Source organism: Lonchura striata, chromosome 1 (assembly GCF_050655825.1).
Source record: "Lonchura striata isolate lonStrDom1 chromosome 1, ASM5065582v1, whole genome shotgun sequence".
Lineage (NCBI taxonomy): Eukaryota > Metazoa > Chordata > Aves > Passeriformes > Estrildidae > Lonchura > Lonchura striata.
The window spans coordinates 4,675,803-4,691,583 of record NC_140703.1 but is presented as its reverse complement, the minus strand read 5'-3'; the positions used below and the strand labels follow the sequence as shown (position 1 = coordinate 4,691,583).

Below are 15,781 nucleotides of genomic sequence, written 5' to 3'. Positions count from 1 at the left end.
AGGTCTATTTACTGCACATAATATCTATAGAACTGACAACCTGAATAATAGTGGACTTGAAAAAACTTTTCCCTACTCCTTAGATATAGGACTGAGAACAGAGCTAGAAACTGCATTGTTATTTTTTTTTGAGTAAGTGTATTTGAAAATTATATTCTAGTCAAATGTTTCACCCTATTTAATGTTGGTTTTCTACTTTTTTGAATTTATATTTCTTACAATGTGCCAGTTTTGGTATTTGTTTTGAGACTGCTATGCAGCCATGAAGTCTTCTCCAGAGAATCAGCCTTAGAACCAAAACATCCGAAAGTTACTCTCACAGAAGTAACTTTCATAACAATTGGCAGCACTTGAAATCTTTCAAATTACATAAAATTCTAGCTATTAAGTTGTTTACAAGTACTTCAACTGTCTCAAACTATTTATAAGTTTCCAGTTAACTAGCTCATTGACTGGACAGTTAATTAGAACTTACTAGCTTTCCACAGTGGCCTACAGTGTAGTTATATCACTGACTCCAACATTATCATTCATTCTAAAGATGCAGAAAACTGTCAAAAGTGAATTTACTGATGTGGTTTCAAACATCTTGTACTTAAAGTTTTAGCCTTAAATTCTCATTCCCATTTTAACTCTTAAGTGTTCATATGGGGTTTTAAGAAAGAAGTTACCTATGTTTGTATCCACCATCTCTGTATTCTCTAACAGGCCAATGTGTGTGCTGACACTTAACTTGCTTAATGAAATACCTAATGTCAAGAACTTGCTGAAAAGCAGCAACACAGTACAACAGAATGAAGTTTTAATTTGATGTCTATTACCTTCCTTAAAAACCCCTATAATACTAGTATTTATTGATCAAATTAATTTGCTTAATCCCTTATGGAAATCCAAACAGTTTTCCATATTTGTATAGAATTATTCATAATTACTCTAAGTCATAGTGCTCTTTCATAAAAAAGGTGTCACAGTAAAACATTAATTACATTGTGTTAATGATACAGGGATGTGTGTTCCAACAGCAGTAGTGCTACACAGACACAGAAATTCACTGTATGGTACTAAGTAGATCAGCAAGAATTTTGCATGAGGTATTTAACTTGATGATTACACCCCAAGAAAATTACACGAGTAACTGGTGTAAAATGCACACATTCAGAACATAACCATAACTTCCTTAAAGTTGCTCTGCCATCTTTAGCTTTTCTAAATGTAGTTGTTCCCCTTCCACTAACATCTGTTTTCTCAATTTATTACAGACAAGGTACTGCTTATTGCAGTCAATATGTCTTATCAAACACAGCTTAACACTGCAAAAAACCATTAGTTTAGCTACCAAGAGAAAATAATCATCTCAGAAGCACCGTAACCATAAGAATTTCCACTATATGTAGCTATTCAAGAGTCAGTTTAATCCCAAATTGTGCTTTTAAATCCACTTTCAATGGCTTTTCACACAAAAAGCATATATTTTTCATATATTTCATGCAACAACTGGTTCTTCAGTTTGCTAATTCAATCACTGACAAAAAAAATGTTCCAAGTTAATATAATATCTTTTCTAAGAAGTAAGACTTACCTAATATGTAGATAGTCTTCTGATCACTTTTCTGACCAAGGGCATTAGTGACCTTACAGATATAAGTCCCAGTGTAGTTATAAGTCAAAGGGCTGCAGAACTGCAGAGTATTGTTAACAGCCAACAATCCTTCAGGCCATTGTCCATCCAACCTAAAAAAACAGTTGTATTTCAATTGTGTATATTTACAACTAGTTTAAACAGAAGTAGTTTAAAATAATATTGAAAACAACCTATAGAATTAATTTTTCACTGTGCTCTGACACTTCTAGTGGGCTTTCCTTCAATATTCTCAGTGTACACCTGAAGGTTTACCTAGTATTTAATTTCTGGGCCAAATCCTTTAAATGACACATCTGCTGGAACTAGCAAGCTGTCTAAAATCAACACTACTACAGCTAAGAAAACAGCCTCTCAAAAGAACTTGGAGGAACAAGACATCCCAAGCTCTGAAAACTAACAATCTAACTAAGAAGCACTTTTGCTGTCAGCATTAGGTGCCTTTTTATTTGCATCCAGTAAATATTTCTGTCTATACATGCTTAATTTAGAGGACATTTTGACTAGAACTTTTGAGCAAGAACTTCTGAGATGCCTTTTCTTATCTCCCATCGCTTCTAAATTCTGTCTAAATAACAGCACTGAAATGCAATGTGGTACTTGGTGATACACTTGGGGAAACAACTGGTTAAAAAAATTATTTTTTATCAACTGACTTTTCTAGGTCTATCATTTCCCTGTACAATTCTGCCTGAGACTGCAGTAACAACTGTGTAAACAGTTGTTAAAAAGAGAATAAAGAGAAAGGGCAAAGGCCCTGGAACTATTCTAACAGAGTTGCCAACTGCCCTGTTGCCCAACATTAAACACCTGTGCAATTCCATGCCATTGAAGCCCATTTTGATTTATCTAAGTACCTATTAACAGCCAAGCAGGCTTAAATCAATATTCAAACTAGATCACTAGATGACAGTATCTTGAAAGCATTTAGCAAGCTTGATTTTTTTTAAGTAATATTGAACACAAAGGCACCCATCACTTTAAAACAGGTACTTAAAGGAAAAGAAACAAACACTTCACAGTTAGCACTAAATGCAATATATTGCTAACCATGAAAATATCACTAGCCCAGTAAATACAATGCCATCCAGGATTCCAAAGAAAAAAACTGGTTGCTAAGGTAGTTCTACAATCTACTGTAATCTGACACCAGTCAAAACAGCACACTGTTCAACACAGTACTTACTTCTCCAAGCTCAAGCTACCCTTCTTTTACATGGATTTCCCTCCCTACACTTAAAGTTTCTTATTCACCAGTACTACAGCTTTTTGGATGGGTTTTGCTGTTGCTCAGAAAGGCACACCAAGTTTATTCCAGAGAATTTTGATTTCCTGTAAAAGTTTCTTCCATTTTAAGTTTAGGAAATCTAACTATGATCTCTGAAGCTTGAATGGCTTTTAATGTATTTAAATAGGTTAATTACTTCTAGAATTGTGAACCTTGGTAGTATTGATTAGTACTTACATATGTTTCATATTCAAATGAGAGAACTGAGAACCTAGTACACGTGAAGAAGCAAATAGTACTGCTGTTAAGGGCTTTTTTTAAACACAGGAATTTTTATGTGCTGAAATTTCTCATCACAGTGATTTTGAACTAAGCCTGGGATGGAAGTCCACAGATTTGTGAAATGTGGATGATATGCAAGCTTTTAAATTTTTTCATCAGAGATATATGTAAATAATAGTTGAATCCTTATTAGAGTTATTGGTCCTTGCTCTACGTGTTACAACACACAGAGCTCAGTCTACCTTGAGTAACTAAAGAGACTTTACCCTGAGAGTAATGACAAACTGTTTAGGCACATAAATTTACAAGATATCCACTCACCTGTATTCATACAAACACACATCTTGTATTCTCCTTTTAAAATGCTAGATAAAACCAGTATGACCAATACAAGTCATATACCCTTTGTTTTCAAAACATGCATTTACTGCAAGTGAAGTGATTATACCACTTGAATCATGTGGCAAGTCCCTTTTCACAAATATTTACCTGCTCCACATAAATTCCATAGGTAATGGATTTGCATCAGCATTACATTTGAGCTGAACATTTCCTCTTCCAATGAACCAGTTTCCATCATAGCCAGTTACTGAGACTTCTGGGGCATCTGACAAAAAAAAGATTTCATCTATGAACAATCACAGTTTTTACATTAAAAGTGAATCACATGTAAGATAAATAAAACAGAAAGGTACTTTTTTTCCTAATTTTTTTTTTGTGTGTATTTTAGTTGTTGGTTGCCTTTTTGTTTCTAATTTAAAGACCACCACCAAAATATACAGAGAACATACTAATACAGTTCCAAGCTACAACATTAATATGCAACAATGAAGAAATTGTTTTAATTGATGCAACTTTCCCAGTGTGTTTTCAGCAACCACACAGCACCTTGAAGAAGTGAGAGAACTTTAGAAAAAAAGGATCAGTTTCATGTTTTTGAGAAGTGAGTAATGCTAGCTTAGAACTACTTCTCACTAAAAAGATACAGCAAAGGATCAGAAACAACCTTGGGAGAAACCAGGTAATTAAGAAATCACCAAGAAGTTCACAGATGTCAACTATAACGTTTAAATTATCCACTGGCACCAAAATGTACAATTATGTTACAGCTCTAAAAAGCCAGGAGGTGATTTCAGAGAGGCCTTGGAAAAATATTTAAAAGCCAAGGAACAGACAAACCAGTATGATTTGGGATAAGCTCTGGAGCTGAGATGGAGAAGCAGTTGCAAAAGTTACTAAGTGTCAGGGAAGACTGAAGAGCACACACTGCTTCTCACTTACTGCTGTGTACCTTACTATATAACCTTGTTAGAAATTCTGAAACATGCATTAACACTAATCTCAGATGAAAATATTAAGACCAACTTCCACCCTCACTTCATTTTCAATAGGAAACAATTATTTTATTCACTGTTTGAGACAATACAAATCCTCTTCAGTTTTACTTCTGTATCAATGGCCCTCCAATCTAGAACTTTATTTCAAGGTCAAATAAAATAAAGCAGTGCTAGTCACTATTTTATGCCAAAATGAGTGACAGAACAAAACCAAGCCAAAATCAAAACAGCCAAGTCTACTTTTTCCAGCCAGTACATTTGTTCTACTTGAACTGACAGACTCCTGTGATTTAGGAGCTTTAAAGCAGCACACAGACAAGACAGGACACCAAAGGAACAACATTAAAATAGTTGGTTTTGTTCATATATGTACTGTAACAAAAAGTGACCACAAGCTTAAAGCTTATTTATATTAACTGGTTTTAACTAACCAACATTGTAAATCACTTTGCTTTGTATTCATGTCTTTTAAAAGCCATACATTAAAGAAGCCTGCAGGTTTGAATTATATGAGCAATCTGAAGCTGAATAACAAACACTAGGCATGTTTTCTTGCACTAGTTGACAAAGCTTGGTGAATAAACTGAAATTAACTTACTGACCACCACAAGACCTGTTTTCAACTTAGCATCTCATACAGTAATCTTCATTAGTATTCTTTTTAATACTGCTGAAATTTTAAGACACTATAAGCAGCTTATGGATCAACCCTCATGTTTACCCATGATTCAATATCCAAAACAGTAGAAACGTATGCTAGCTTCATGACTTTATTTTCAATACAGGGACCTAGGCTTTTACTCCTGGCTGACCTGCCTCTTATCACAGCTTTTCTATACAGTTTCCATTTTCCTGAAGCACGAAGCGCTCATCTCCTTCCTGTGGAAGGTGTACACTGATTAAGGGGGAAGTTGCAAGATACATACCAGGAGTAGTTACCTCACAGAATACTTACACTGTATGTCCAGCACATAAGGGTATCGCATCTCCTTTGCAAAGGCAGGGTGCCTCACCACACAAGTTATGCGTCTTCCTCTTGCAAACCGAGTAGGGACAATCACATAGTGGCTCACAACTGTCACAGTTTCATTTGGAAACAAAGTAGAGGTGGATTCCATTTCACCAAGGCCTCCTTCCCAGTCAATCTGTGCAGCAGGTTTTCCAGTGACTGCTGTACAAGTGGCTGCTACTGTCCTATTTGCACCATCTATTAGAGTGTTTGGTCCTTTCCTTAAGCTCACAACAGGTTCAACTAAGGAGGGGGAAAAAAGGAGATTTAAACAAGAACTCCACATCTTTGAAAGTGTCACTACATAAAAGTGAAACAAGATCTAATCCATTTGCAAATGCTCAAGTTAATCAGACATCCTAGAAGAGCACGCATATCTCAAGAGATGACAGCTCTACAAGGCTTTGGCCTGCTGACACTGCCCCCCCTTTGTCCACCCATTCAAGTTCAGTGTTGTTCATTCACTGTTTAATGCACTGACAGGGAATTCCACAGTGGTTAGGTCCAAAACACCAGCTGCAGTGCTCAGCTGCAGTGTCTGACAACAGTAAACTTAAGGTATTAGGTTGAAATGACACTGCAAGATTTTTTTTCAAAAAGCTTAGATTCTGTTGCATTTTCAAGCATTCAATAATTAATCTATACTGTCAACATAGACCGAAATCTACTTCAGTGTTCTAACAACCAACATTAAGAGTTTAAGCGTTTTTTGATCACTATTATAGAAATGACTTCCATGCTGCATCTTTATTATATATACACACACACCACGCACTGAACAAAGGATCTAATAAATACACAGAAATACACAATTGTATATAAAATTTATCTAAGATTTCAATATACAAAGCAATCGGTATATAAATAACATTTCAAGAACAAAATAAAATTCCTTGTTTTATATAGAAGTAACATTTTGCCTATATGGAACTCAATACTAAGTCCAAAACGAAAGAAATCTGCACATGGAAGGATGTGACTGCCTTGTAAAGCCACTGCTTGCCCTAAAATTTTAAAAACTTGGGGAACATACTTCTTTCTAAAAGGATGTTGAGCTCCTCATGGACAAGTCTACCGCTGAGGGCCACGGACTAAAAAGCTTCCAAAAATTTCTTTCTGGTTTAGCAAATCTGTACAAGCCACCCACCAGTTGCAGCCCAGGTCAGAAGAATGACCTGGTGCTTCAGCTACAAACCGTGGCTGGGCTGTTTTAGAATGGCCCATTTGTGTCACCAGCTCCGTAAGGGACAGGTGTGCAGCAGTGTGCCAGCCTGCTCCACAACCCTGGTCTTTTGCTCTAGTCTGGCCACTGGAGTCCTCCGAAGGAAGGTCTTGCTACTCACCATAATGCTTCAGAATCCACCTCAGTGGATCAGCCCTCACTAATCACAAAGCAGAGACAAGTCTTGCAACTTCTGTGCCTTTCAGTATCAGAAGGAGAAAAGTTAGTTCATGGAATTTCTTTCCAATTAATTGAAGCTGACCCACAGACATATCTTGTAACAGAATAGAGCAAAGTTCACCATACCTGGCAAGTTCTCCAACTACCTACACCTTCCAAAGATAACAAATATTTTCAGCTTCAGCCCATTCAGTGCCAGGAACAGTTTTTGACTGTTTTCTGCTCAGTCTAACACTGCTCATGTCTGAACAAGTTGGTTAATTATTTGATCAATTACACTATAGGAAAAGGCAACTGTTAAATGGATAACCTTATAAAAATGTGTGTTTTCTGTTCTATGCTTAGAAGTGCTTGAAGAATATAAGTTGTTATGAAACTGAAGATTGGGCAGATACTGAGAGCAAATTATTTCTATTTTGTTTCTCTGAATGCCCACCCTCTGAGATTTGTTAGTAACCCTACCGAAAATAAGCCAATAGCATTTTTTTCTGCCAAGTTGTACACTCACTCTTCTAGATCTGAAGCATTTCTAATACAGCTTCTTTCAAAATCTGATTCCCTGCTCTGCACCACCAGCAATAGCTAGTGCTTTGTGCAGTAAGCTTGGATATCTGATGTACATATGAGGCATTGTTCCATCTGCAAAAAAAGCCTTTAAAACCTGGTATGGAGAACTTGACATTACATAGCCTTGTTATCTGACCTACACTTTGGTTTTCCTGATATAACATGAACACTAGTGCCGTGTTCTCCTCAAATCACTGGTAGAGACTTTTTCAATAGTGTCTGTAGTATTACTAAAATGCAGAAGTAAAAACCCAAATTTATATTTAGAATTTTACATGCATGAAAATTCTAATTTTTGCTGTATTCCTCCCCTCCCAAGATCTCCATAACAGTAAAATAAATTAAATTAGCAGCTATCATTAGCATTTCATGCCAAAATTATATACTCCAATAATTTCAGCTGGAAATAAAAGTTTGATAAATGTTCTATTCCTTTGATTTTTCTTTTAAAAAAGGTATGCAACTGCGTAATTTTGCTTCCACCTCTTTGTTGAAGGGATACATAAGTAAACAAGAACACTTAACAAAGTTACAGAGATGTCCAGACCCAAAGCAGACTATTTAGTACTGTACTTTTAGAAAAAGAAGTCAAGTAGCCAGAAAGCATGATAGACTAAATTTAAAAACTCACTTTCTCAAATGATACCAGCCATTTGTCATTTTGAGTTCACTGTGCAATACTTGGTTTTACACTTGTCAACTAGACACCAAGCTGAACTATTCAAAACGACTCAGCATCACAAAATATACTTATTCCCAGTCCTACATGTTTCCATGCTTTCGTTTTTTTTATACATCAGAAATGTTTAGGCTTCTACTGTCACATCTTCCCACAAATTGTGATTCTTGTACTACATACCAACTGCAAGATAACTAAACAGCCACATATTGAAAAATAGAAAGCAACTGCAATTAGGATACTTGTTTCTATAGTTCATCATTCAGGACTACTCTGTCCCAGCAACTGAAACAAAGCAAGCAGAAGCAGATACTTACTCTATGGCCTTTCTAGATGTTTCAGTCATGGATTAAGAAGTATCTGGTGAATGAATCCATAACTACAAGGGGCAATTGGCATCTCATGTCTCACAGTGCAAAATAGTGCAAAACCATTTCCAGTTTGGAAAAGAGACCAAATTGAATGTATGTGCTTTGGAATTTCTTTTGTGGCATTTTTTTTGTGTTTTTTTGAAAGTGTAATTTCTATATGCAGTCCTCTTATCCCAGCGCATTCAGTGCAGAACATCAATGTGATTTTCACTGACTTTCTCTGCCCACAGTGGTGGCAGAAGACACAAGAGAGGCAGCTGGGAGAACATTAGAGAAGCTGTGACACCCATTCAGTAGAATGTTGTACTCTATTCAGGACAAATGAAAAAGATGGTGAGGACAATGCTCTGTGGAAAAGGAAGCTACCAATCCTCTAAGATCCAAAAGCAAGACCTACTTCCTCAGCGTGTAAGTTCCATCTCAAGCAACATCATGGTGTGAATTATACTTGAATATTAAAGACAGGATGGCTGAAGCATGGAAAAATAGATGTGCAGTTGTTCAAAAGGTCTCAACTAATTTGCCCATCTGTGCTTGCCTTTTTACTGACTTATGACCACCAACTAATTTAACCCAGCTTATTCTACCTTCACCTTATATTCAACATGGATATATCAGAAATCTCTCACTGCTCTGGTCCTTAAACATTACAGAAAAATAACATAATATAGGATCCAGACATGAGCTTTAAATCCTACTGCATCAAGTTTTGAGGCCAAAAACCTGCTTCTTGGTTTTCCTATACTTCATAAGCCTTTGTCAATTGCTTCAGTTAATTTTTAAAACTATTTTTCAGTGCACATTGGACACAGGAGGCCTGGATGATGTTGGCATGATTACAACACAAAGAGGATTATCTCTTCCTGGCATTAAATTCACTAATTCCTTGACATGGGTATGACACTGGGAATTGTCATCTCCTTCAGCACACCTGACATGTACTTTGATTAACTTCTTTCCAAAACAGTATTTCAAGTTTTTATTTTCTCTTACCTCAAAACCAGAGGTTTTCTGTGTACTTTACTCTGTTTGCTAATTAATAATTAACTTATTAAGGTTTTCTTTTTTTAGTAGTTGCAGGGGGGTTGGTTTGCTTGTTTATTTTAAGGCCATTCAGTTCACTAATTTGCCATCTACTTAATTTTTTTGGCCCAGAGTATTCTGTAGGATGCAATATCTATACTGACATAGATAATCTTTTAATTACTAATTGGAATACTTTCTGCATTAGAGTGTCTGGGATCTAATTCATGGTGACAGACCTATGCCTTTGATACTCCTCTGTACAACTCATTCCTCACTTGTGGCACTGGTAAGAGCTAGGCTGCAGAGGAACAAGATCTACTTTATCAATACTCAACAAGAAATCCAACTTAACAAGACACAGTTAAACCAAACCAAGTATCTAAAATAGTCATGGGCAGCACTCAAATTAGTAACCTAAAAATTATGCCATCTCTGCAAACTACTCAGCAACAAGCCCTTTCTTCTGCCCTGAGACACTGATTTGCCTCATTTGGTCAGCATCTTGGTATCTTGGGGAAACCAACAGCTTGACAGAAAAATTATTTGCCATTTCTTGCACAAGTTTAACAAAGTTTTGGAAAAGTTCAATACATCCGTTTGACCCTAAAAGCATTTTTGTGTTTCCACTGTCTTAGACTCGTCTTTTACAGTGCATTTCCTTACGACAACATGAAGCACTAAACAAAGCAAACTAGGAGAGGGCAAAGTCACCAAACACGACTCATCTGTCAAACTTGGGGTGCATAAGAGGTTTTAAATATGGTCTTAAGTAATCAGTGCACCGTGGCAAAACACCAGGCATTTTATCTTGCAGTTATTTCTTTCTTCCATTTGTCTTCAGTGTCTCCACTTTACAGTGTACAAGCATCTGGTACATGACTAAGTATGTCCACTACGCAGGGGAAGGAAACTAATTCTCTGCTAAATAAGAACAGACAGGAACTAGGAAAAAAGGCAATCCTGTTTCAACTGGAAACAGCTGCAGTCTTAGGACAGGAACTTTTTTCCTTACTTAAGGGAGAGTTTTCTAGACCAGTGGGAGAATACAGTCAATGTATCATTGAAGATTATTTTAAGTTGCATCAAGATTTAAATTGCAGCAATTGCATGCCTTAAGATTCTGATGAGCTTGGAATTGCTGAGCTCCAGCCAGCAAAGTTCACAAGTTTTTAATTTACAAGCATATTCTGAAAATCATTACTTCCCCAGTATTTTGACTGCTTAAGTCTACAAGTCAGTGTAGCAAAAAGTTTCTAAAAGGACAGAAAATACACAGCTAAGACAAAAGAACTGAAGTCCAACAGAGGATTGGCTACCTAGTGATACATGCAAGCAAGGCTGCCGATAACTAGAATGGAAAAGCATCTTTGCAAATAACAGCTGGGTTTTGCTATTTAGAGTCCTGAGAGATTTACAGCAACTGGCAACATCTACATCAATGATGAAAAAAGCTATGACCAGAACCATTGTATGCTTGACTAATACTTCTTTGCCTATTTCAAGTGCAACTTTTCATAAGTTATATCTAATGAAACAAGTTGTGGTCCTTCCACTCTTCCAAATGTAGGCTAATATGCACATGAGACACACATGTTTTTAAGTTCCTCCAGAAACCTGATGAGTGCAAATAGGACAAAATAACTAATGTTACCTGAAAAAAATAAAAAGACATTTTAAAGAGAAACTGACTAGAAAAGGTGAGGGGAGGTAGTAAGAAATTCCCTCTGATTATTGGTAAAGCACAATAGCTGAAGCCTGAAGTCAAGAGACTGCTACAATAACCACACACAAAGCCACCTGCAGTACAGATGGAAGTCAGGTGAAACAGAGAACCGTAAGGCCACATGCTTTGTGCATCACACACAATTTTGGTCAAGTTACTAGTTTCAAATTGGATTAAGCCAGTTGCTTTGATGCATTTATTTTGCCCCACCTTGTGGTGAAAACCAGTTTACATACTGTGCTATAGCCATCTGATTAATCCATTGAATATCCTGCTACTATGAAAAGCTGGAATCAAAGATCAAGAGATGATCCTAAAAAACACATCAGCTTGCAGCAAGTCATTGATGATCACCTCAGCTACAGAAAATATTATTTTACTCCTGGCAAGAGATACATACTAGTACAAGAGGAATACTATTGTAAGGAGAGGGCAACTTAATAACATGCTTTCAAGATTTTCAGGGTAATCATTTTATCTTACATTGCAGTAACACCTGAGTTACTTGCACTTCAGCTCTAATTCCTTATGACAGCAATATTCAGCCCTCAACAAGAGGGACAAAATTAGTGTAAACAAACCCTCAAGTCTATAAAGGTTTCACATTATGACTATCCACAAACAGTCAAGAGCTTAAATTGACTCTTCCCACAACTCCAGCAGTCATCTAGATAGTTTTGCTTTACATTTACACTACACAAAGAACAGTTTGTATCACCAGACCCAAGCAGCAATATTAAATTATCATGTCAGCAGCACATTTATAAAATCATAGAATTGCACTGGAAGGGACTTGTTGAGGGTCATCCAGTCCAATCCCCTTGCAATAAGCAGGGACATTTTCAGCTATAGCAGGCTGCTGCAGAGTCCCATCTGAATGCTTCCAGGTGTGGGCATCGAGCCTCACTGGGAACTCTCTAACCTCATTACAGATGATGGACAATTTCACTGAGACAATCAGTTAAAGTTTAGAAATACCTGCTTCTTCTGAAGACCAGTGACTACCCGGTACTAACTGAGGGAATTTAGTCAAGGCAGTAGCTAAGGCCAAGTTCTGCAGCTTCCCAGAACATACAGACAAGTCCCTGGTATCAGCATGGTCTCTCAAAGCTCTAAAATGCTGTGCTAACACAAACTGAATGTTTGTTTTCAGCATAATGCCTAAATAGGAACTGGTTATTTATTTTTAATAACTAGATAGTCAAAGAACAAGTTCCACAGAAGCAAGACCCAAAAGAAGTCTCCTCTATGACATTAGTAAAAATTACATACCTCTAATGAAAGACCAGCAAACACATATTTTGCATTTTCTTTGGGTTAAATGGTCAAATTCAACTTATAAGTTTTCAGAATCTTCCTTTCAAAAAACAGCTAACTTACCTAATACTGTTACAGTTGTTGACGACTGTATATTTCCAAGTGGGAATGTAACTGCCTTGCAAACATATTCTCCTGCATCAGAAAAGCTGACATTTTTTATGATGATTGTTGCATCAGTAAGTGAGTAGTTTTTAAATGCCACTCTTCCTTGGTATTCTCCTTGAACAGATATTCCATATTCAGGGTGATGAACAGCAATAGTCTCTGAACTTTTACCATATATCTTCTCCCAAGAAACTTGTGTTATTGTTTCATTTACATCAATTACGCATTTCAGTGCAACCTTCTTCCCCCAAACTGCTGTCACATGTGGATCAACAACTGGTCCAGCTAAGGCACCTAAAAACAAAGCAATGGTTAGTTGCTACACAAGAAAGTTACGTTGCTTGGTTTACACAGTAAGCCTTCCATAATTAGCTTACCTTTTTAGATGAGAATTCCTGCTTTTATCTGATTAACTGATTCACAACAGTGTGGAAATACTACAGAAATGCATTTCAAGCAGAAACATCAAACCTAGGCACAGATCAATCATTTTTCAGAGATTACTACCACTAATACACAGCTACATATAAAAATAACCTGACAATTTTGTAACTGGCCTAACAGTCTTTTGGGAGTTTAACTAGATATGAACATTCAGTGAATTCAGATTTACCAAAAAAAACAAGACGTGGTACTTTTTAGCAGTCTGATTACTGATATAGAGCATCACGCAAAAACTTAAGATAACCTACTGCACTTACGTGCTCTCCTTAAACAATCTTTATTAAGTCATATCTTTTATAAGTGAAACTTCTAGCAGTTAACATGCCAGTAAATACTTCAAAAGCAAAGCAACAATCAAAAAAAAAAAAAAAAACCAAACAGAAAAGCCCCTATCAAAATCCCAGATTTACAGTGCCAGTCACTCAAAGACCGCATCTTGAACTTTGCTACCCTAATTCTTAGTGAAGACATTTCCCATCATACAGATGCAGTCTTGCTGCTTCAGTGTAGTGGGCTGTCTTCACACAAGATCTTATCTCAGACAGTAAATATGCAAGAGGAGGCATAGTCAAGTGCTTGCTTAGGATTCAATGTATTTCTGCTTAATAGCTAAAATATCTTCCACAGTAGCAACTACATTCTGAGCTCAGCATTTTACACCAGTCTCCTTTCAAATTAGGAAATCCACTAGGTCAAAGCAGTTCAATATACGATGGGTTCACAATTTCTTTTGCTAATAAGATGCTCCAGCAACTCCACTCATTAGTTCTCTCAGGGCAAACTAACCTGATAAACAAACTATTAGTCCACAATGTATGTATTTTTCCCGTGCTCAGATTTTAACAGAACTGTTTCAAATGCTCTGATTCTCTCATCAGAAACCAAGTCAGTAATCAAGCTGTTAACTGAGGAAGTTTACTGATGAAGCAAAAGTCAAGTATAAATTTTTATTTGCCCCATTCTCATAAGCATGAAGTCATTCAACTTGAGATATGAGCTGCCTTTTCACTCACCAAGCTCACACAAAAGGTAAGCCATGTGTTCAGGAAAGAAGTCCTTAAAAGCCTTTATCTACATGTCCATTGCTAAAAGCTTTCTGCTTACTATCGATTGATTTTTCATTGTTCAAACCATTTCTGAGTCAATGAAGTCACCCAAAAAAGTGATTCAAGTATGGATTTCTTTAGTATAAAATTACTGAATAACATCAATAGTTTGAACACCTTAAGCTACACAAATAAGTCAAACTAAGCTAGAAATTTAGACTAATATTGATGACACCTCAATAGCTAAGTGGAGCTGGTAAGGAAACAAAAAATAACAAAAGTAAAAAAAAACCCATTACATATTTCAAATATAGAATAGCTGCCATGACAAGTAGTGCAAGAACATTCTGTCTATTCTCCTCATGCCTCTTCTCTAACACATTATTGTGACAGACATTGGAAAGAGGGCAAATATTTGCAAACCAGTGTGCAGAGTTTCACCCAAACTTCATCTCTGCTTGCCATTGCTACATGTAAACACAAGGTGGAATGTTCCTTGAAAAGTATTTGACTATTGCTTTCTACCTTTTAAATAAGGCTCACAGGTTACACTTGTGAAATGAATTTCAGAATGTACAGGATATACATATTCTGTAATGCAATTTAAGCAAAGAAAAACACTTTCATTCAGGAATCAGTTTTTTGCAACAGTTAAATCAACTGAATCTTAACCTATATTAAACTTTATCACAGCGATTACCTTTCTATAACCCCAAACAATTTAGTACAGAAAAAAGCCACGAGTGAACTTACAAAAACTGCTCAGACTTCTGGGGAAGGTAACAAATTGAACTGAAAAAACATCCCAGTTAACTGAACACATGAGCTTTTTTGCTACCTTTTACTTTTTTTTTGACAACTCTGCTCCCAGTAACTGGAAGCTTTAGCTACATGAAGATGAACATTGTACATTTAAAAAGTCAATAGGCAACAATTTTCCCACCAAGGAATACTTCTAACAGCTCATTTCTGCCATAAGAACATTGTGTTCTCACATGAATTACATTAATATTTTCAGAAGTCAAACTTTTTCATTGCTGCTATTTTCAAGATTTATAGACTGAACTGAGCAGGACCCATATATATTTATAGACATAAACACACTTGCAGCTATAGAATGTTGATCAGTTAGATCTTTTTCCTTCCCCTTCTCCAGCAAGAGCTAACATAACACAACTCCAAATTTTACACTTTTACCTTTATCTCATCTACTGACACATGTTCAGTCTCCAAAGGGGAAAAAAAAATCAACTAATCTACCCAAATCATTTAACTTGAACTTACATACAGCTCATACAACAGTATGTAGACTCCAAAGTGTTTAAAGTGCTAGAAATAGTTTACATCTGAAGTGCTACATATTTAATTTAGAATGGTATGTTTTGTTTTAATCTCCATCCAGTTATTATTTAACTAGCTATAGTTGCAGAGCAATCAAGCTAATAGTTCAAACTAGCAAGCTAATTACCATGTAGATATTCAGGGCTCTCCAGTGCTCAGGATGCTTAAGATAAGCATTTCCTTTGACATAAAGACTTCCACTCAAGAGTCCGTATTCTGCTCATATATTGTAGTTGAATAACAAGCTACATGTCTTCCCCAA

General features: G+C 36.4%; 1 protein-coding gene across 3 annotated transcripts in view; it reads right to left on the bottom strand.

Annotated features, from left to right (window-relative positions):
• Positions 1–15,781, bottom strand: part of NECTIN3 (nectin cell adhesion molecule 3) — a 57,824-nt gene that overhangs the window by 23,277 nt on the left and 18,766 nt on the right. For all 3 annotated transcript variants that reach the window (XM_085577744.1, XM_085577792.1, XM_085577698.1), the window contains 4 exons: positions 12,644–12,982; positions 5,442–5,738; positions 3,639–3,756; positions 1,580–1,731 (listed from right to left, as the gene is read on the bottom strand). In XM_085577744.1, the coding sequence (XP_085433870.1) occupies positions 1,580–1,731; positions 3,639–3,756; positions 5,442–5,738; positions 12,644–12,982 (906 nt within the window). The remainder of the gene's footprint in view (positions 1–1,579; positions 1,732–3,638; positions 3,757–5,441; positions 5,739–12,643; positions 12,983–15,781) is intronic.